At 36.0% G+C, this 23,689-nt stretch overlaps 1 protein-coding gene across 3 annotated transcripts in view; it reads left to right on the top strand.

The window, feature by feature from the left end:
- The window catches only part of CBLB (Cbl proto-oncogene B), a 134,318-nt gene that overhangs the window by 99,555 nt on the left and 11,074 nt on the right, over positions 1-23,689 (top strand). For 2 of the 3 annotated variants that reach the window (XM_017808010.1, XM_017808012.1), the window contains 7 exons: positions 3,109-3,294; positions 5,828-6,193; positions 8,557-8,651; positions 16,205-16,348; positions 20,790-20,878; positions 20,976-21,107; positions 22,375-22,512. In XM_017808010.1, coding sequence (XP_017663499.1) covers positions 3,109-3,294; positions 5,828-6,193; positions 8,557-8,651; positions 16,205-16,348; positions 20,790-20,878; positions 20,976-21,107; positions 22,375-22,512 — 1,150 coding nt within the window. The remainder of the gene's footprint in view (positions 1-3,108; positions 3,295-5,827; positions 6,194-8,556; positions 8,652-16,204; positions 16,349-20,789; positions 20,879-20,975; positions 21,108-22,374; positions 22,513-23,689) is intronic. The other variant, XM_017808011.1, reaches the window with a different exon arrangement.

Here is a 23,689-nt window from a genome sequence, read left to right as displayed (position 1 = left end):
AGGGGAAGAGAAACTGCTTTTGCTTGCAACTGTTTTCCTTTTTATTTTTTCTTGTGCCTTATAAGTTATTCTTTAACCTGTTGGTCATCATCAGTTCCTTTTTTGAAATCTCTGGGGCCACAGCATGTTGTGATAGCATAGTGGCTGTAGGCAGTAGTAGTCCAGGGGACTGAAAAATTACTTCATTGTTTTGAAACAAGGCATAACAAGACATTAATGTAAACTTAAATTGAAGTCCTTTCACACATTCACTGCTTTGAAAATTTTCCGTTTCATTTTGTTAGTTGTGGGTTACCATCCATAGAGTGTGCTGGGTACAGATAGCCAAATACCAAATATATACAGAACTAGAAGTTTATCACATAAATTAAATCTCTTGCTTCAGTGGTGTTAAGAACAGTCAGGTTTTAAATATCTTGAAACTTTTAAATGAATTTTCATATTATTCTAATTTTTTTAGTGCCTATTCCATATTAGATGTGTCTTTCAGCCATTTGTTTTTGTAAATCAGAAAATAGCATCAGTCCCTACTGAGTTTTAAATGTGAATATTTTCATGATTTTTGTCTCTGCTGGAGCTAAGACTGTTATGGCAAGAGAAAAGAAGTCTGACATGGATGAAACCAGTGGGCTTACTGAGGGATGAGCATATCATTTTGCCTAATGGCAAATTCTTTAGAGCAGAACTGTGTAAGAGAAGGTCACCATATAGAAATAGGGACCAATATTCTCAGAGTGATATTACTACAGTGTTGTTCACTTAGCTGGGGATTCTTACAACTCCGTGCAGTGTGACATCTGAGATTGTCGTGTTACCCTCTGAGGAAATTGCATTAATTAGTGTGATGGTGCGACAATTAGAACATCTTAAATTCCAAACAAATGTTTCCTGTCCAGTAATCTGTTTCCAGTATATCCTATTTTCCTTATTCTTTGTTTCCAACTCCTAGTACATGTAAGTTTGTTCTTCTGGAACAATTCCCTGCTGACTGAAATGCATTATCTTGTGCAACACCATAAAATGTTGAGAATTAACTACAGCACTTTCTTTTTTTTTTTTTAAATAATTGCATCTTTTTGGAGGTGTGACTTGCTTATTTGGTTCTATTTCAGATAATTTGGGAAATAAGTTAATTTTCTGTCTGCTGAAGCCAATCCATTGAATATAGTATATTGCATGGTTCTTGGCTTTTGGGAATGCTTGGTGGAGTTATAACTAAACTTTGAAAACTAATGCTATTAAGTGATACAGTGTTTATTATGCTATTTAACTGATGCTTTCTGGTAAGGAGAATGAATTGAGATTCGGTTTATAGTAATTTTATAATTACAGTTGCTCAGGCATGCTTGTGAGATACATATCTAGCTTAGTTATTCACCTTTCCATAATGTTCAGAGAGGCTAAGCACTTCAGTCACTCGTGTTTATCTTTGTGGTCTTTCAGTTAAGGACAGGGGCGTTCACCAACTGAAGGAAACAAAGACAATTTAAGGACTATATTCAAGTCACTTAATATGAACATTACAACCACTTCTTCACTGAAGAGAGAAACTGTAAAATCTCTGATAGCCAGAAAGAGCATAAATCCTCAATTGCTCGATCTCTTGAAGGTGAATGTTTAGTTGTGACACTGAGCTTACCCGAAGCTGTAGACCAAGTAGGAAGACCCTAAATAGGAACAAAAACAAAATCAACCTAGCAATGGAATTGCACCTTAGCCTTCTGGCTCTTCAACACCTCCTCACCCCTCTCTTGCATTTTCTTACCCTGTCAACAGTAATACCATGGTGTCTCCTATTTTTGAAGGAAATGTGGTAGCAGTCCCACTTGTATAAAACAGGATATTAAATGGAGCTGTAGTACAGAGCATTGAGTAAGGAGTCAGTATACTAGATCCTTTTCCTGGATCTGCTTTTGAATTTATGAAGTTTCTTTATATAGTCACTATGTAAAGAAAGATAATGTTGTTTACTTCTTTACCTTGTTAAAGAACTTTCTAGTCTCATCCCAGTTATCACTGTGGAGTGTACAGCATTTGTGAGAAAAAGCTTATGAGAAGAGGGGGGAGTTTTTATCAGTGTGGCTTAGCCTAAAGATGGGTGTGTTTTTGTGAGCGATTTTTTTATGTTTGGCTTAAGAAGGTGGCAGATTTTCACCCTCTGCAGGCAGGCTCTGGCACAGAACAGTGGGATGCCTCAGTGCACAAGTGGCCCAAGGCTGATGCTTGGTGTGAATGTCTTCCAGCTACTTGTGTCTGCTGCCAGGAAAAGCACAGAACATCCAGGTTTACTTACAGTGCACCAAAACTCATACAGTGAGCTCACAGAAATAACTTAAACTGATTTATGCAAACACTTGAACTGTGTTTGTTAAAACTGAGCCAGATGAGGATCAAGGAGTAGTTGCAAAACTGGTGGGTTGAAATCTTTGGTTCTGATGAATTTAGAAGCGCAACTCAAGAAAAAAAGTTGTAATTTGTCACTGGAGGGGGATGTTAACATTGTGGTATTAGTTCAGTATTTGCTAAAATGATAAACTAAATTGTTCTAAAAGGATTTTTGAAATTCCTTCCTTGTTTATTTGCTGATTTAACTTCTTTGCTTACCACCTTACTGATGATTTTGGATGGTAAGTTTTCAGAAGACATACTATTTATATGGAAGTGTGATGGAAAAATGGGCTGTAGTTAACACACAATATCATAGATGTCCAGGTTTTAAAAGTAATTTACAGAACTTTAGATTGAGTACTCTCTATTAATAAAAAGGTTATCAAGGGTAGCAGTATTACAGCTGAATTTATGTTTGTGGATTTTTTCCTCATGTTTGACAAGGATTGTTTGTTTTTTACACAAATCGCTGGCATATATTTTCTGTTTTCATCACAAGTTAGCATGGGTTTTAATTTTGAGGTAGAATGACTCGTAGACTTCTTTTTCAGTAACTGTAAGATGAGCTCCTATACTGTCTATTAATTGAAAGAGCAGCAGATGTCCATTATGGTAAATGACTATTAGTAAGTATTATCAAATTATCATTTTAGTTGTGGAATGGAAGTTGTATACTTGATCATCAGGTAAATAGTAATTTATTTTTGCTCTGTATTGAAGTGCAATGAGAGGCAAAATTCACCAGTGACTTCCCCAGGATCTTCCCCTCTTGCACAAAGAAGAAAACCACTTCCAGACCCCCTGCAAATACCACATCTTAGTCTTCCACCTGTACCTCCTCGTCTGGATCTGATTCAGAAGGGAGTGGCACGGTCACCATGTGCCAGTCCAACTGGGTCACCAAAGGTGAGTCTTACTGAACCATGATTTCTTGATATAAGGATATTGAGAATTTGTATTTGATTGTTTTCTAGGTGAACTTTCTTGTTTGTTTTGGAAGATGGACTGTTTCAAAACTTTCCATATGTGTTTTCTTTTTTCAGAAGTTAGCTCTGTCCAAAAGAACTTTAATTCCTTCTAGCTTAGGGAAATTTTAGATTAGATCCACATTGGTGAAGTCTCTTATCTCTTTCCATAATACCTTACGTAGTTACATGTTTCTGGCTGCATGTGTTGGTCAAATGTGACTTCATTTTGTCTGATGATTATATTGTACTTGGTTATGGTCAGAATTTTAAAGACATTGCAGTAATGGATCAGTTCTGTAATAAACTCCGATTAATGAAAATAAATAGAAACTAAAGTTTCCTGAAAATAGATTTAAAGGTCATTATCTAATTAAAATTATATGTTTTCCTCTCATGATGATTTATGATCAATTTCCACAGTGTCCTTACAAGAAAAATATGTGCAGATACACTGCTTTCAGAAGCTTAAATGGCATGTAATAGGACTCAAGTTTCAAGGGAAATAATAATGACTCTATAGCTAATAAGTTGTATGCTGTGTTTTGTAAAACAAATGATATTAAAGATTCAATGATTTTTTGAGTGGATAAGCATGAAGGAGAACAAATACTGTTTGTTGCTCTCCGTTACAAGTAGATTGTTTTGTTGTAATTGCTGCATAGCGAGAACAAGTTAGATTTAAATTTTTCATTTTTAGATGATGAATAAAAATTCAAGTTCAAACCATGACTTGAAACCCATGTGCTCATAATAATCCCATTTGAAGTACCCTATTTCTTTTGTCAGGTTTTTACTTTAAGCTTGAAAATCAACATCTTTTTAAGATTCTAGTGGTTTATAATTTAGAAGAAAAAATAGAAATTTGAATAATTTCTTTAATCTTCTTTCGTAATTTCCTATATTATGCAGAGGAATTTGTAACACACGGAAGATATACACAAAGTAGATGCCGCATCCATTAAAATTAATTTTACAGTAGCATTTTTTACAGAGTTCTTGGCTTTAAAAAAAAAGAAAACCAGAAATAACATTAATGCTGCTTTAATATTTTGAAAATTCTTTTTTCTGTGAAACTTTTCCTGAAAAAAAAAAATATTTGGGGAGTATAATGAAAATAGAATGGAGGCAACAAAGAATAATTTCATACTTAAAAAATTTTCATATTTAAGAAAAAGATGGTTTAGTCCTGCCAAAACTGCTACTTCAGTCAAAAAAACTTTTCTGTATTTCTGCGGTTAAAAACTATAATTTATAACTAAGCTATAACCAAAAATCTGGACCTAGCTATTATGTTCGTGTCTTGACAGTGAGAATAACTATTTTTCTTAACTAGCAGCTGAATTAAATGCTTCTTTATTTAGTATACTGTCCTTTTCATATGAATAAACCTGTAGATAAAATAACTTTATTTTCAATTCAAGTAATGTTGTTAAGGTGTTGCTTGAAGAATAGTGCTGGGCTAACCAGTGAAGCGAAAGTAAATGTTATTATTACTTTAAAACTTTCGTGACCCCCCATTTCTTAAAGTGGTAATAATATATGAAGGCTTACCAAAGTTGGAGAAAATTACATGTTCCATGGGAAATAATCTTCCCTGCCTTTCTTCTGGTAGCTGGAGATAAAACATTCATAAAAACCTGGCCCAACTGTTACTTTGTAAAAGGCCATTTATAAACCATTCTTAGTGAGAATGTTTTGGTTTTGTCAGATTTGTGATCTTAGAAACTGTGCAGCTACCTGTATAAGTTTTTTTTCCTGATAACTTGGTTTTCAGTCTTTTAGTATACATGATTTTAGAAAACATTTAACCATTTATGATGTAATTCTATTCTGAGAAAGGAAGTATTTTGGCAAAAGTTGTTTGCAGATGAGCTAACTGCAAATATAACTGCATACTAATTATCTTTTTACCTGAAAAAATGAACTGCAATTAAACAAATTGGGCAGTCTAACAATGCATGTCATGCAAAGATTGGAGTCATCTCTAGGTATATAATTAAAAATGAAATAATTGTTTCTTCTTCTACTTTCTTCCTAATCATTGATTATTGTTTTTTGTGCTGTCACCAAGTAATTCCCCTGGGATATTGTTTTTGCTTTGTTTGGGGTTTTTTTGTCTGCATCAAGAAGTCTGTTTTTTCCAAACATTCCTCAGAATACATTTCAGCAGATGAATAAGTGATTCAAATAATCAAAGCCAAGGATACTGGAAAAACTTATGGGCCAGTTAAACATGCCTCAGTTTCTGCTTTCCACTCCTTCTTTGGGTTGCTCATGAACAGCAGAAATGGGGCATGCTTTCTGAACAGGGGCCAGGTTGTCTGCAGAATGCAGACATTTAACCTACTGGCAAGTGCTCTTGTGATGCCAAGAAAATATCTCCATTAGAACTGGTAAAGCCACACTTGATCGTCAGAAATACTCATGCCTGTATCTAACTTTTGTTTCTTTTAACTTACTGTGTTGTTTAGTCTTCTCCTTGTATGGTGAGGAAACAAGACAAACCTTTGCCAGCACCACCACCTCCCTTGCGAGATCCTCCACCACCCCCACCAGAGAGACCTCCACCAATTCCACCAGACAACAGGATAAGCAGACACCTGCATCATCCAGAAAGTGTGCCTTCCAGAGACCAGCCGATGCCCCTCGAAGGATGGTGTCCCAGAGATGCATTTGGGACAAGTCAGTTGGTAGGATGTCGAGTGGGGAGTGATGCTTCTCCCAAACCAGGACTGACTGCAATTTCAAACGTGAATGGAAGGCACAACCGTGTAAGTTCTGATCCAGGATTTATGAGGAAACACAGACGTCACGAGCTGCCTGCAGAAGGTGCCAAGGTATTTCAAATGAACTGGATGTTGAATCCTTATTTGATACCCTACTGCAGCATTGTCTTGCATTGGCTAAAACGCTGTTTATATTGGTCAGTGTTGACCTGTGGTTTCTGAGTCTTTACTGTTGATACTTCGTACTAAGCTGATCATAAGGAAATGGTTTGTTAAATATTGTAATTTGTAAAGCAAAAGTACATGAGGGTCTGAGTTACAATTTTCACATCAAACCCTCAAAAAATGTCATGGAGAGAAAATTCTAGATGTGCTATATTCTTTTAGCAAATCGTCCATGATATGCTGTAACGTAGCTATATAACATCTCAGGTCCACTTTGGAAATGTCATAGGCCAAAACTGTGTATGCATTTGCTGATGGAATAGATGTTCCAGTTGGTTCTGCTGTAGGTGAGGTGAGGACTTAGTCACCTCTTCAGTTACAAGTATACTTAAATTATCACATATATTGTGTGCATTAGCATAAAAACTAAATATTCTAAAGGTTACTTGCGTTGTTCATCAGTAAAGCTGACTTTCAAAAGAACTTTAAATTAGTCATGATGTTCAGTATACTCTAATGAAGATGATCTAACTTGCCTTGACCCTAAGAAAGATAAAATAAAGCCAGGCTAAATGTAGAATGACTTATTGTGTCTTTACCACTGCCTATATGGGTAGTGTCCTTGAAAGTGCTCAGTGGCACAGCCTTTAGCAGAATTTTTTCCTCCTTTGTACTTAAATCAGAACTCCAGTTGCTGGAGTTGTACAATGTTGTAATTTGTCTATAGCAGTTTATAACTTCTTTTTCTCTTGGACAAGTGTCCAGTGTAATAGTCCATTTCAGAGTTGTCACTTGAAACATTTCCACTAATTGTCTGGGTTGGTTTGGGTAGGGATTTGCTTGTCACCCACAGGAGAAATATGTTTTCCTGTTCTCAGTTGCATGTCTATAACTATGATGTTTCTTCTGTTAAAAAAAAAAAGGAAGGATTGTTTCTATATGTTACTTCAAGATATCTGGAGAGGAAAGCTTAGAAGGAATAGTTCTGGCATTGAGCAGCTTCAGGCACTTGCAAGGCCATGTGCAATTGGTCAGGCTTAGCTTTGAAAAGAGATCAAATGATGATGGCCAAAGAAAAAATTCCTCGTTCTGCTCTAATCAGTTTTATCAAAGCAGCTCAGTAATATAGTCGTAGATCTTATTAACTCAAAGCTGCTGCTTGTTTTTTGTTTGGTTGGTTTTTTGTTTGTTTGTTTTTGTTTTTGTTTTTTTTTGCTTGAAGACTACATAGCTTGTGCTAAGATGAATGGATTTGTGGTTAAGTCATAATAGTTAGAAATAATTTTTTTTCTCTATTTGCTTTTCCCAAGATCACAAGCTATTTAACCTTCCTATCTCCAGTTTAAGATGTTTTTTTTAATGTGGATGTTTTGGTTATTTTGAATGTACGTTACTGAAATTCAATTACTATTGATAGAAAGTTTTGACATCTATGATGAAAGGTGCTTAAATTGTCTATGATATTATATATTTTACTTGGAACTAAGCTGTTGTTTAAAATGCTATAGCTTTCCATCTGATTTTAAAAGGATACTGGGTTTCTATCTTCAACTATACCTTCATGTAGTATTCTAGTTATGGTCTGGCACAGTTTTGAAGCTGATGGAATGAATACATCTAAAATTAGAATACCCACTCAGTGCAGAAGTGCCATTGTAGTCTGGAAAAGTTTCATATACAAATCTTTAACCAAGTACTGTTTAAACTGTCATCTTCATGGTTATAGTTCTAAGCCATTTGATTAAAGGGAGCAACAGACAACTCTGATTACCATTTCAGGCTGTATTCACATTCATGAGGGAAACATGGAATGCATTTTCATCCCTGATTTGTATATCATTTGTAATATAAACTTTTTGGTATTGATAAAAGCCAAGAATAGAGAAGACAATCCTGTGAGTATAGGATGGATTCTGGCAGGCACTGTAACACTGAGTTTTAAAAAAAAATGAATGTTTAGCATACTGTACTTGTTGCTTTTCAATTGCATTTCATCTCTCTCACTTTATGATCTTGAAAACTTTATTTTCCCTCAAGCAGTTCAGCTGTAACAGAGTAGTCCAACTAGTAACCATGGTGGGAAACTTCCTCTTTTGGTGAAGTCTTAAGCTAACATGTTGTACAGCTCCTGAAAGGGGTGAGCTGAAACAGATATGAGAGGCCCTTCAGATAAAAGTTCTGTAGCATGAACTTGCAGGAAAGGCTTTACCCACAGTCTTCTCAACGTCTGTTGTATAATACCTAGTTGATGACTATCCATGATGAGGAACAGAAGGAGATACCCATTGTAACACTTCTGTGATTTGTAGGTTTTTTCGAATGGTCATCTGATAAATGAAGAATATGATGTCCCTCCACGGCTTTCACCCCCTCTTCCAGCTGTCTCCATCATCCCTAGTATAAAGTAAGTTAACTTTATCCGTCAAAGAAATGTGTTAATTAATGTTTGATAATAGCACTGATTCTCTGGTGCTCAAAGAAAAATGGGAAAATGAAAGAATTTAACTAATATAACTCGATTATATGCTTTCCATGAACTTTACGTTCCCTTTGTAAAACCACAGTAAATTGTATTGATTAAGTGGCAGCAGTTCTGATATTAATTGAATGTAGCATGTTTTTATAGGAAAAGAGGCTGAATTGAGCAAGGTCTTGCTTATAAGCATTTGGCAGTGGGAGCAGGGTCTGTCTGGTTTTACTCCTAGTATTGCAGCAAAAGTGTGGTCAAAGCTATTTATCACAGGATGATTATGACAGATTCTAGGGAAAGTGCTAAGGGTAAAGAATATGATTTGTCAGTGTTCTGCACCTAATCAAGTCATGCTTTCTAGGCTTTCTGCACAGTGAGCTTTATCCAGGGTTCACACCAATGTCTGTTCTTTGCTGTGGCAAAAAACCCATACAGACAAAACCATTTTATATAATTTTAAATAGGATCAACCTCCCTGAGTTCTAAAATATGGTTTGGGAAGTTTTGTCATTTCAAGTTGCAGACTATTTTTAGTCTTCCAGTAACATGACTGTGTATTTTTTACCAAGGTGTTGTCAGCATAGGAAGTGTCTTTGGACTCTGAATCACACAGGATTTTGTACAGAACAAGATACATTTGAAGTAAAAAACTTGGAAGTCCTATAATATAGTTTGTCCTTTTTTGTGTTTTTGTAAGGAAATTGGAGCATATCACCATGTTTGATGCTATCCTACAGCTTCTTTCCAGAGTACTGCTTGTGATTTTTGCTGTTAAATAAAATAATTGGACAGTCAGTACATATTAGTACTGAGAACTTTCTCATTAGTGTGCTCCCATTCTGTTCAGTTAGCTTTAACGTAGAAAATAAGTGTATTTCAGCTTTTTATTAGTATGCTTTTTTTCCCTCTTCCTGACTACAAGAATAAAGGTGCAGTGGAGCACTGACTTTTTTTATTCAGAACCCTGTTTCCAGGTGGAGCAATTGCTGAGGTGAAGTTCTGCATGCTTGCTTTCAGTTCAGAAGGAAATTTTAGAACATTATCCAGAAATAGCTGTAATTCAGTGCTGGGAGGAGGGAGGGTATCACAGGAGTACCACTTGGATACGTCATGTAATCAAGTCCCCTTCTAGTCTACTCATTTATAATACAATACAAAAACTGGGATGTTCTACACTCTGTAAGAAAGAGGAAACAATAACTCTGATAGAAAAATTAGGAAAGTTTTCATATGCCAAAGCAAATGGAACTCTGAAGAGGGGAAGATTCCTATTTTTGTATTTCATAGTGTGGAAAAACCGTAACAGTCTTCTTCATAAGAATCCCGTTTTTTACTCAGATATTTGCAAATTTAGCCTAGAATCAAAGTACATTGTATACAGTGTTCACTGGAAGTCCCCAGGATATTGTAACAATGTGATGTGGCACACAATCCATGTCAAGCCAATCCAAGGCTAGAATGTGTGACTTCAGACTGGTTAAAAGAAATGTTTTCATTAACCAAAGTCTTCTGAATAGAAAACTGATGTATTCCAGCAAGAAAATATTCTTCATTTGCTAAAACCAAATTCCACTGACTTTTGAGGAAGAAATTAACTCTCATCTGTGTTTCAGCTCTGTAGTCACACCTTTAAAAAATTACACAGAATGTTTTAAATTTTGATTTTTTAAAATGTAAAATTATCAATACATAACATAGTGGTAAGAAGTTCAGATTTTCTCATTACTAAAATGTCACATGGAATGACTGTTAAAAATAAAAATTGATCATTGTATGTCATTTCTTAAAACACTAATATGTGTATTTTAAATTTATTTTCAATTAAGTTTTTGTTAGCACTAGGAAATACCCCAATAATCTGTAATACTGTGGGGCAACATGCAGGTGGAAAAACTGCGGAGGGAGGAAAAAAAAAGTCTTCAAAAATAACACGTTCAGTAGGTTTAACATTTACACCAACCACAAAAATTGCTTTCAGAAAGGTAACCCAGATAATACCTAGCACGATTTCATTTGAAACGTCAGAATATTTTTACAGTGTAATTTCCCTTCTTAGCAGTTAAATTGACTGCTAAGCACTCATAAATATGTTGAGCTGTACTTGATTCAAAATACTTTTACTTTCCACAACTGTGGTACTGCAATTAATCTGGTGCAAGTTTCTCATTTTTTCCTACTCTGGAATCTCTGCAGTGCTGTGGATTGAGAGCTAGTTTGTTTTTTACAGCTCCAAGGCATTCTATTCTTTTTAGTTATCATCAGTCTGTAATTTCAAAGATTTGACTGAAGGATACATTGATCATTTATGAAATGTCATAATCTAAATAACGAGGAGGCAGAATGGCCCTTACTTGAAACTTCACAGTTCTAAAATGCCCCTACTTAACTTGTTTGCTCAGTTTTTACTGAGTTTGGTGTTACAAATATGACTTTTTTTTTCCCTTAAAAAGTACATTATTAGAAAAGCACTGGAGTTCTTTTTTTTTCTGAAAATGGTGCTGATTCGTTTTCATTTTGCTAAAGCAATTATTATTAACTGTACTTTAATAATGAGAAGTGGGACTCTTGCTAACCAAACATCTGATTTTTATTTTCCACTCAACCACTGTGTTGCAGACACAACATGTGAAAATAGTTATTGTTAATTGGACTGCTGTAATTATGTCAGATTTTTTAGCAGTTTTGATCAAATTGTTATTCTTTTATTGAAAAAAGTATAAAACTTATATGTCAAAGATACAGAACCATTCTTTCCCAAAACTTTAAAATTTTCAAGTTAAATAGTGTTTGTTTTATGCCAGTGAGTAGCTTCCATTTTGCTACATCAGTAGAAAATTGGCCTCTTTGTCTCAAAAGTGCTGTATACCACAGAGATACTTTGTGTGAGGGAGCATCCATTTTTGAGTATGTAATGAGGCATCCAATTCCAAGTGCCTTTTGTAGTCTATAAATGTATTAGGAACATTTAGTTGCTTTGAGGTAGTTGAGGGAAAAGTAGCACCAAAAGGTATTTCTTCTCTTGCTGTCTCTTCTGTTTTGCTAAAAAAATTTGAAGGGGAAACCATAGTTCCGTTAAAGCCAACTGTGGTTTGAAAGTTCTGGTTCCCTTGAAATCAGCCTTTGGCATGGCACTTCTCCAGTGACATTAGAAGGAGCATGGCTGACATGCAGGTTCCAGACATATGAGAGATGATGCACTGGAGGACAAAGTGTGTCCTTACTCATAGCTTGACAGGCCAGTGAGTTTGGGTGCTCAGCTGTTCTGTCATAATTCTCGTTGCATTGCAGCTTGCTCTGTGACAAATATGAGCAGTTGGCAAGTGTTGATTTGATCATGTGGTCCATATAACTTCATAGAATCACATAATGCTCTCAACATAGCACTGATACTTTGTGCAGAAGAGGGACAACTGCGCTTAAAACAAGCACTTACAGAGCTGGCCAGAAAGCACACCAGGTACTTCAGGCTGGCACAAACAGCCAAGGAACAGCTGCTAATGAGACCACAGGTGCTCACTGTGGAAGACAGAATGGGTAAGAAAGAAGCAAAGTATTGTTATTGTCACTGAATCATAGAATAGAATCATAGAATCAACTGGGTTGGAAAAGACCTCTGAGATCATCAAGTCCAACCCTTGATCCAACACCGCTGTGGTTACTAGGCCATGGCACTCAGTGCCACATCCAGTCTTATCTTAAAAACCTCCAGGGACGGAGAATCCACCACTTCCCTGGGCAGCCCATTCCAATGTCTGATTATTCTCTCACTAAAAAATTCTTCCTAATATTCAACTTAAACCTCCCCTGGCAGACCTTGAGACTGTGCCCTCTTCTCCTACTGCTGGTTGCCTGGGAACTTAAAACTTACTTTTCTGAAACAGAGTTTGCTTGAGGCCTTACAAAGTTAAAGCTTTTGTATGCAATAGCAGGTAATACTCTGCACAGGACAGAGGAGTTTAGAGTAAGGAGCTGTATTGTACACGTTATGGGGCAGCAGTTCAACTGGTTGTACTCTTGTCCCATGACTTAGAACACTCTTTTAACAATCAGAATGTAGTAAGGGCCTGCTTGGAATGTATCATGTATTTTAGCGTAATCTGAAATGTATTCAGGTTGTGCATTCCTCAGTGCAAATCAAAATGCGGTACGTGGGGAGATTAAAGGGATTAATTTCAAAACCATGGTCCTGACCAGACTGAAATACATGGGCTGCAAGTTCATCATGATTAAGTTCTGTGAATCAGTTTATCAGTAAATGATGGAACGTGAGCCTTTCTCGGAAATACTTCTAAATAAGCGTGAGGTGTTGGTTTCCCTGGAGTTCTGGTTACAGCTAAGATGGACATTTAGTGGCTCAACAAAAATGAATTCTCACATCTTTTCCTAATTTGCCTCTGGCCCTTGGTGCTTATCAGAATAAGAGATTGACATCCAGCCTTTTTGTTCAACAAACCAGAATATAATTCTGACTTCCAATTTTTAAAGTATTTCCACTTAAGGAGTAGAAAGGGGAACTAGAGAATATATAAAACAGTGTACTTGTCAGTTTTGTATTCCTCTGTACACAAATCTTATAAGGATGTAAGAACACTGAAGTACTGTAAAGTTAATTATAGAAAACTTCACCAGCTTGATAAACAGATGCATGTTTCATCTCTCTGCTTATAATGACAATGTTCACTGTTTAGTTACAAAAAACAGTTTATTTTTCTGAATGATTTTGTGTAGAACAATAGAGTTAGTCTTAGAACAATAGAGAATTAATAATTCAGTTTGATCTTGAAGCAATTTCAATGATGATGGAGAAAATGAGATAGACATCTAGCAGAACAATGCAAAACAGATTTGGAGTCAAATATCATTACAACTGGAGTAAATTGAAAAAGAAGTGTGATTTTTTTTAAAAAAATAAAAGTTGTGAAATAATAATATGAAAGTTTAGTACAATTTTAGGACCCTAATGAAGAGTATATTAGCTATATGTTAGTACTCTAACTCTTCTGCTGCTTTACAGATCTTTACCTTTCAGATATTACTCACATAATATTTACAATCTGGCAAGTATTTTCCTTACTTTAAATGTAGGAAAACAGAGACTTCACTAGTGTGAAGGACTTTTCTAAGGCTCCACAGTATTCAGAAGCAGGAGACTTGGAACTCATGTCTTTAATAACAGCTCCAAAAACAGTAACAATTTCTCAGCAGAGAAGGGGAGGGGGGTTGGGTGTTTGATTTTTTCCCCCAGTAATAGCCTTTAAAGAGGGCTTCAAACAATACTACTGGCCTGGTTTGGTCAGTATTGGACATTCCTGGTGTAGTGATTAATATTTGTAACAATACTATCTGCAGAAGCAGCAATTCAATTTGTAATAATTTTCTAAAAAAACACAGGCTTATATCTTTGTATTTGTATGTGTGTGTATATATATAGATATATATCTTCAAATATATGTATATAAAACCCCCAACATCTCCAGAACATGTTGGATTGCCAGTAAGAATGATTACACAGCCACAGAAATGAGATAATTTGTTCTTTGTTGGTCTTTCAACTGTCTACCTGAGAATAATACAGATTTCTCATTGTCCCACTACATTTTTACATTCTGTTCCTCAAAGGTCTGAACATCAGTGACACAAGCCTCTTGTCCATCTAAGAAATCAAGGATGGAAAAAGCAATTTCACACTGCTTTGCTGTGGGAAATTTTGCTCCCTCTGCACAACGTGGTTGAAAACTGCAATATAGAGTTTGCAGTTGAGCACCATAAATGTTTTCATCTGTCTTTGACCACTATGTCTTTGCAAAAGAAGTTGGATTCCCATCTTTCCGGAGCTTGTTTTTGAAGTCAAAAGTGTAACTGGTTGAAGGAAAGCATATGAGAAGTTAAAAGTAGGTAGGGAGCTCTAGGCTTTGGATATATTAAAAAAAAAAAAAAAGGCAGCATATCTGCCCTCTTCTTTCTCTGTTATTTTTCTTTCTCCCTTTTTTGTGTATTAATTAATTTGGTGACTGGCTAGTACTCCTGGTTGTTAGTTATTTGGCTTTGTTCACAGAGTACGTGGTTGTTCTGAAGTTGTGGTATCATCTACAGTCAATAGCGAAAGATTCCTGCTTTTCCTTTGTGGAGAATTGTGCTCTGTGAGTCAGGAGCTGCTTCTATTTAAAAAAAACTGGGAAATAGGCCTGGCCTGTCATTTCAGCTCTTGCCCTTATGATAAAATCAAACTAATTAGACTACAGTAAAACAAATTGTGTCCTCCTTATATTTCCTTATAGTCCTTAAAAACTTCCTTAAATGGTGTATGAAGTAGTATCTTGTAATGTAGCATGTAGTTCAGTTCAGGGGCCATGAACCATACTTTCAAGCCACGAATCCAGATGACTGTGGATGCATTGCACATCTTTATTCAAGGTCCTTCCTCTGTTGGCTTTTTTTGTGGCAAAGCATAAAGGTACTATTTGCTGCATAATGTAATAGCCAGATGATACACATACTGCTCTTTATGTTTATCTAGTATAAGAATCAAACTGCTCTTTGTGGTTTTCATGTATGATCAAGCTGAAATTAGATTTAATCCTTAATGTAAGCTTTTGTATTTTAGATGTTTGGTGAGTTTCTTATTTATCTTGACATATTGGAGTAATTGCTGTAAACAGAGCAGCTCAGTGTATAAAAGAGTAGATGATGATAATTGCTAGACCTATAACCGAGCTACTTGTATTTTCTGAAGGCCGAAAGATACGTTTAGCTTGTTAATAGCTAACAAAATTATTTTCTCAAGACTGCCCACTAAAATTAAATTTTTGCTCATCATTCTCTTTACAGTCATATAGCAGAAAACCACAAAGTAGGAGTTAGGTTTTTTTTTTTTTTAAAGAGATCTCATAGCCAACAGTGTTCTCCACGACAGAAATTGTTACCTGTAAATGGAGATTGTAAAGCCTACTTCTGTCCTGGGCTTCCACTGCTTTCAAGAAGTTATATAAATCACTGTCTGTGATGACAATTAAAGACAGCATTTGTCTGAAGTAAAACCAATTTAAAACACATGCAAATTCCAGGAGTTTTGTAGTATTAGGGATGGTACAAGACCGCACTGAAAGGGTGAGTGTCTGCTGCATCACTAAGCCCTGCTCAATGCTTTATGCCCTGAATTAACTTTTGTTTAGTTCTTTTGATAAGTGCAAACAGGTTAATCCTTCCAAGTGCCTATTTAGTACTCTAATTCTTTGCAATTCTCTGCTGTGTTGTGCTTGCTTAAAGTAGCTGTTTAACTCTCAGGTCAGCTGCCCTTTTCTCTGTGCATTCTCAGTGACAAAAAAAGCCAGTAACATTACAAGTTTGTTTGTCGTGGTGTTTTTGTCTCCTTATATATAGCAGACATTTATTAAGGATGTTTGAGCTAAAGAAGAGTATTCTCTGTATTATCTGAGGTCAAGTACATAACAGTTAAAGACAAAACAATCTCTTTGTCATCTCCTTAGGTGCCCTGGTCCTTCAGCAAATTCTCTGTCTGATAAATCAAGGGATCATACAGATGATGATGATGAATACAAAGTTCCTTCGTCACATCCTGTAATACTGAGCTCACAGCCACCTCACGGTCATCATATAAAACCTCTTGCTCGGTAAGGTAATTTGGCAGCCTTGAAAACAACTTATTTACAAAGCCACTGCTATTTCCAATATTAAACTGGATTCAATGTTTCTAAAGACTTAAGCTTGCCTGCCTTCTGAGATGTCTTATCTTTCCAAGCTCAGATTACTTATGCTTCTGTTTCGTTTGACCACCACCACCTGTGAAGGTCACTTCATTGTATCTCTCTTGTGTCAGAACTGGATATTTTTTGCTTTTGAGTACTATTTCTGCGGATGATCTTTTTTTAACCCTTAGGCTGAGGTTTTCTAAACTGACCAGGAGATTCAACCCCCACATCTCTTTCAAATTTAGTTTCAAGGAGAATTTTGTGTCTGAAATTCCCAAAGTCAGCTTTGAAAATCTTAAACTTTAACATTTTATATATAATTCATTTTAAGAAATGATGCAGTACTGAAAAGTATGTGAACTGGCAGCTGTATGTACATACTTTGATTCTTTTTCTGTCCGATGTGTAGGATGCCTTTTTATCTTCTTGAGCCTGTTTGGCAGCATGTTTTCTTTGTGCTTCTCAGGAAAAGAACCTTTTTTCAATACAAGTGGAATATATCTCCTTAGCTTTAAATGTGTTCTAAAACACTGTCTCCAAACTTTCACAGTTCTGAATTACTCATGAATTATGGCAAGGAGATTTGGAGCCAAGGGACATGGCAACTGAAAGCTGTGTCATTCCTGGTGAACTTGGACTTTGACTCATAAAATAGTCTGAATGGCTGGAATTAAGTGAATAAGTCTTAGAAATAAAAAGGGGACAACTTTCTACTGGTCTTGTAGGTCAAAAGTATGATATTAAGATCAAATATTGATCTAAAAAGTGTAGATTTTTCTGTGATTAAAAATTGCAGTGACATATAGCCATTTTTTCCTCTGTCAGAATGTGATTCAAAGACCTACCATCAGTGAAGCCCAACATGTCTCTCAGCCTAAAATTAGCCAATTATAATTTTTAGACCTCTTTAATCAGAACTTAAAAGAGGTAGAAAAAAGGTCATAGTATAATTACTCCTTGCATGCTGGTTAAAAATTCTCTCTTTATTAGAAATGCTGATCCAGTCTTTACTGCATAGACATGAATATTACACAGTTGTCTAAGCTTTATGAACTTGAGTACTTAAATGTTCTTATCTACAGTATGAGACTTTAAAAAAAAATCAATGCTGAATAAAACTGTCAAGGTTGGCTGAGCAAAAGAGTAGGAAATTAAAAAAAATTCCAAGGTCCTAATCCTTTTTACCTATGCCATTTTTTATGGGATTGTAATGTGCTTCTGCACGGGAATGTCTTTTTGTGCCATGTGAAGTCATCTAATAGAGGCTGAGCCGCTTGCATGACCAAAGTTACTCAGGATGTAACCTTTCTTAGACAGAAAGTTGTCTGCAGCAGAAGAGAGCAGCTTCTGAGGACTATTTGAGTTAGTAAGTATTGTGGTGCAATAGGGGAGAGCCTGCAAAGGGGACCAGTTGACTCCAAGAACCCCACATCCACACTGTATGTTTTAGGAAGCTTCAGATTCATACAAGCCCTAACATGGTCCTGTGGCTGGAGTGCCCTTTAGTAATTGCAGCCCACGAGATGAGCTCCTGCAGGACATCTTTTGAGTTAACATCACCCAGAAGCAGTTGGGTCTGCGTGGTCTGAGACCTCTGCAATGTAAAACTAAGTGCCAAAAAGGCGGGGGGGTGGGGGGCAGGGGGATGATGCAAACTGAAAGATTCTTGAGAAAACAACCAGCTGGGAGTATAGAAACTCATCATTTTTCTGTAGCCTCTTTTGCAGAAAAAAAGAATTGAGTGCATTCAATTGGCTGGTACAGGATTTTAGCAGGCCCTTAGAATTATTAATAGAGGCTGTAGATGGAAAGCTTAGTTAAAGTTTTTTGCAGTTTTTACTATGCACATGGTGGGGTTTTTTTGGCATGAATCCAGGACTTGGTACATAAAAAATACCTCAGTTTACCATTTAGGTTGCTCCATGATTAAAACCACCAACTCTTCTTATTATACATTCTGATAAGAATTTTAACTCAAACCATTCTCCTAAGCATTAAAAAAAAAAAAAAGTAAAAAAGGAAATCTCGTATTCCATATAGTTACATAGTTAGAATGTCTTTTAGCTGTCTCTGCTTAGATGTGAAAGCTGAGATAAATCTTTCAAGAAAGACTCTGGTTTCTGGTTGATGTTGTATTCTTTTAATGCACTTCTTTAAATCTCATGGAGAGGGGTTTTTTGTTTCAAGGAACCTTCTCAGTATTGTTTAGCAAAACTCTTAACAACATTTTTTTAATTATTTTTTTTTAATTGTCATAAATTTTTAGCACATTTCAGTTTTTTTCCCCAATATCACTTTCTGTTTCTTTCCTAAGTGTTACTTCTTCACTTCTTGCATAGTACTTGGAATTTTCAGTAAGCTAAAGAGCCCCCTAAAGTCTTCTGGATGTTTTGTAATTTAGAAACTATGTAATTCTTCCATCCTACTCCCAAATTTGTCTTGCCTCTAAGACTTTTCACTCTTTTACCAATAAATGCAAGAATGCTAAAACTATTACAAAAATAATATAAAAAATTATTCGGTCTTAATTTCTGGCAGATCAATTAATTGTCTGTTTTGTTACAGCTGATCATCTCTTCCCAGGTATGGGGCAAATTCAGCAATAAGAAATGGAGGGAAATAATTTCAGCACTACTAATTAGGCTACTTTTAGAAGAATGTTACATTATTACAGTCGCTATCTTTTCCTAGTAAAGCTTTCTCCAAAAAGAAAAAGGACAGAAGGCTCACTTGTTAGTACTCCTTTGTTGCCCTTCTTTTTGAAGTTAACTGTTGATGTAAACAGGTATTTCAGCATTGTTTGTAAACTGATTACTTAGCCAGGGTCGTTATGAACTGAATACTTCTGAAGTGGTGCCATTTTAAATTACTTTGCTGCCTGTGGCTAGTTACATTATTGAAAATGCAGAATGGACTAATTAAAGTAGAAAATATTCTTAATTACTTAGTGTATATGCTGAGGAGTCAAAGGAAGTGTTGCATCCACTGCATTTGAAAGATTGAACCAATCTAATATCAAAGATAGAAGCAATACTTCCTCTACTACTTCTCTGGGGGAATGAATTCATAGCAAAATAGCACTTATCATTAGGGTAGTTTTGTTGTTTTGATTTCTTTTTTTAAATCTTGCAGTTATTCTTACATTTATTTCATTACTCCTAGTTGTAACTCTGGGGACCACAAACACAATTTCACTTCCTCTTTCCTGTTTATGTGTTCTAAATGATTCCAGACGTTTATTTCATTCCTCCTTTCCATATGGCAAAAGCTGATATGCGTATTAATACTATTGGTAAAAACCCAAGATCTGAAATTTTAGCTAACTCTAGTAGATTTCCCAATATTTAGTAATAATGGTGCATGGTGGGTTGAGATTTTTATTTTTAAGCTGGAATTGCTTAGCATGGTGGCCTTTTTCCAAGGAAACTCTGTTTTTTTCTGAATATGCAGGGTCCATGGTTCCAGTGACAGGACTAATTTCCTAGTTCTTTCATGTTTCTTTAAACAATATATAATATTCTGAAAAGGCTTGTTCTATGTTTTTCCCTGCAATATTTGAACCAAGTCATCTTACAAAAATAAATGCCAGCGTTTTTGACAAGATTATAGGCACTTTGTACTGTTTGGTTGGATGAGTTTCATATTCAATTTGATACTGTTATTTAATTTTGAGAGTATAATATGCTTCCATTAAAAAAAAAAAATCAGTTAACTGTGATAGAAGTATCAGCAAGACTCAGCTTTTTGATACAGAAATTAATAGGTTCCTGCAAAAGTGCTTTGGATAGTTCAATTTTGGGAGTTTTGGTGGGTTTTTTTAATGTTTAGCAAAGAGTTTAGTTGAAATTTGTTATTATTAGTGGTGTGTAGTGGAGTTCTGTTTGGATTTTTTTGTTGTTCTTATATTTGGTTTAATGACTTTTCTGTGTACTTTGGTGTGGATCGTAACCAAAATCTACACCAATCTCTTTCATATTTCTGCTAGGGAAAATTCAACATCTGGGAAGGCAAAATGGGATTGAGTCTGTGACTTAACTGTGTGAATAAAATAATGACCTGAGCTCTGAAGTGAGGACTGTGTTTAATGTTATTTCTTCCTCTAACTTGTATTGCAGCCTTGAGTAAGTTATTTAAACCATGTCAGTATCTCACCAAGAAAGCAGTATAATCCTTCAAAGCAGTTTTATTGGTTGTTAACCAGTATCTGCTCTCAATATCAAAACCCTTAAATTTTAAAATTGGCACAGCTTATTATATTTCATTCATTTCCATATACTGAACTACCAGCACAGGTACTTGGTCATTCTGGGAATTAATGCTTGGCTAAATGGTTGATTGCTTCCTGCTTAATGTCTGTCTTCAGGGTGTGTGAGAACGGTCAATGTGCTGGAGTAACGAATGGAACACACAGTACTACTTCTGAGATAAAGAAATCAAAACATCCTGAGTTAGGTATGTTTTTACTTTTCGCTGTTTATCAAGAAAATTTACTCTGCTGCTCTAGGGGTACAGCAAGAAAACATTCACTTCTTGTGGTTGTGTCATTCAGGAGATGTCTATGATGCACCTACTCTTCCGGTACCTTTGCCACCTGCACGACCTCCTACCAGAGACAACCCAAAACACAGCTCTTTGCTCAACAGGACACCCTCCGATTATGATCTTCTGGTGCCCCCTTTAGGTTGCAGACTTTTTGCTGATTACATGTAATGGTTAACACTGCCTAGATGAACTAAATGCCATGTTTACTGAAAAACAACCACTGTCGAGTATGCTAAGAATACCAGACAGGCTATGAGCTAAATATTACAGCTGTAAGTCAATATTTGTGTCAGTGATCTGTACTTGGAGTCTGCCTGGAAGCCCTCGCATGAGACAGACAAAAAGGCACACTAAAACATTTTCCCTAAAATAAATATTAATTGTTTGTCTCTACTAAGAAGTTTGAGCATTGCAATTTTATGTAATACTGGAGGGGTTTTCCTATTGTAGCTTAAATAGTTCCATTTATTTTAACAAATACAAAAATGCCAAAGAGATGGTATTTATGTAAAAAAAACCCAAACCCCTAAATTAGTAAGTTTATTTCTGGGATTTTTTCCACTGTCAAGGGACAGTTCAAAACTCACTGCTGTATACAGTCACCAAAAGCTATTTTTGCCAACCCTGATTTCTGTTCTGTTCTCCTAGATAAAAATCCTTGATCTCTGCATATATACTGGTGCTGTGCTTGACCACCACCCCTACTCTCACTGACAAACTCAGCTGCATGATTGTGTCTGTGCGGATGTGTCATCATCCAATTTTCTGGTTCCATAACACCTTTTGAACATTTGCCTTGCTCCTGCACTATGTTCTCTCTGGTCCCTGAAGTACTGCTGAGTTGCAGGAGAATTCAAGGCAAAAGAACACATAAAAATCACACTGCTTGGTAACTCCAGTCCTGTCTGCACCACCTTTGTGTAAGGGTTACATTCTTTTGCCAAGCTCTAGAAAATTCAGTTTGTATCTGGAGTTGGAGCTTGAGAACAGCAGATAAAGATAATACGCTGTATAAATGTAGCAGATCCAAGGTACTCAGCACTGGCATTTGTATATAAATATATTTGCTTAGCTGCTGAAACACAGCTGTTACTCTACAATGATAGTCAGTGAAGCTTTTCTTCTAATACGTTCTTTGCAATCAAGTCACTAAAAGCAATCCCTTCTCCCATCCCAGAAAAGAAACTGAGCTCTGCAAAAGGTCAGTCAGAGCATGTTTTAGAAGAGGATTGTGTGTAGTACAATCCTAGCTTTGCAGTTTCATTACTGGAGTCACTGAACTGCTTAGATGAACCCTGGGAGTAAAGACCTCAGCAACCAGAGAAAAATGAAGTTTAAGCTTCATTCTTTATTATGCAGTTCTTAATGAAGTTTTGCTCGTCTAATAATTTGTTTCTGAAATGCAGACGAAGACACATTTGATAACTTGCCCCCTTCACTGCCACCCCCACCACCTCCTGCTCGGCACAGCATGATTGAGCACACAAAACCTGCTGGCTCAGGAAGCCGACCTTCTTCAGGACATGAACTCTTCCTTCATTCTGGTAGGAATACAGAGGAAGCAACACTTTATTTCGTTTTCATTTTCCTTTACTTCAGAAGCTTATCTGTTCAGTGATAAAGTTGTCATCAGGCTTCAGAATTCATTATACAAAAATATTAAAAATTCTGGTTTTTTAATGGTGGAGGTGAAGCAACTCAGAAGATAGAACGACTTCACTTTTCATTATCACAAAGTAATAAAATAAGGTCAATATTTCTATACCAGGCTAAGAGATTTTGGTAAATTGTACTTTTTTAGTAAGAGTTAAAACTTGTGCCAAATTTTCTGTTGTAATCTGTGATACTAGTCTGTATCCTTTTGTCAGCTCCATTGTTTTCAACAGTAAACCATAATTCATGCTGTTTATTTTCAAGTTGAAACTTGTGGAGAAGCTAGAAAATAAGGGAAAAGAACATTCTGCTTTGTTAGAACTGTTGTAAAATTTTGCCACAAAACTGTGTTAGCTGTGAACACAGTTGCTGGGTCCTGGGGTTCATACCCTTTTTGCAAAGTCAAATAACCTTTTTGCTAAGTCAAGTTTTCATCCATCTCTCCCTGTAAATCCCTGTGACGCTTTCTGTGTGGTGTTTTGCTTGTGAAAGGTATAAAAGCTACTTCCACAATTCATGGTTTCTGTCTCTGAGTTGAAAAGCGTTTGATTGTCAGGTTAATTAAGTTGAAACACTTGCTTTTTATGATACAGATTACAACAGGATTTTTGTGGGTTATAGTGCATGGCTGTGAAGTGAATTTTTTTTTTCTTTGTGTGAGCTTCCTAAGGATGTTGCCGTCTTAAGTTTACTGTGAATATTTTCAGTGATGATCTACCTTGTGCTGTGGTTAGATGTCATCTTCCCCTTATCTGTTTTTATTAGAAGCTATAGGGAGAAGGATAAATTGAAATATTTTGGTGGTGGTATCACAGGAAGGCCAGAGTGTAGACGACAAGCAGTCACGTGCAACTCTGTAATGGCCTCACAGGTTGTCAGGTGTTTGGCTGACCTGTGTGAATGGTACTTGCTGTGGGATGAAAGGGAGCTGCTTTAGATTGAACTGCAGTTACCTTTTATGGAATGTTTTTATTATGTATATTTTGCCATCACTCAAGGCCTGACACTGAGTGATTTGCCAAAGCTGTGTATATTTTATTATGTAAATTCAGCCCAGTGTTTTACTTT

Source organism: Lepidothrix coronata, unplaced genomic scaffold (assembly GCF_001604755.1).
Source record: "Lepidothrix coronata isolate B3197 unplaced genomic scaffold, Lepidothrix_coronata-1.0 Scaffold21, whole genome shotgun sequence".
Taxonomy (NCBI): Eukaryota; Metazoa; Chordata; class Aves; order Passeriformes; family Pipridae; genus Lepidothrix; species Lepidothrix coronata.
This window is presented reverse-complemented; position numbering and strand designations above follow the sequence as displayed.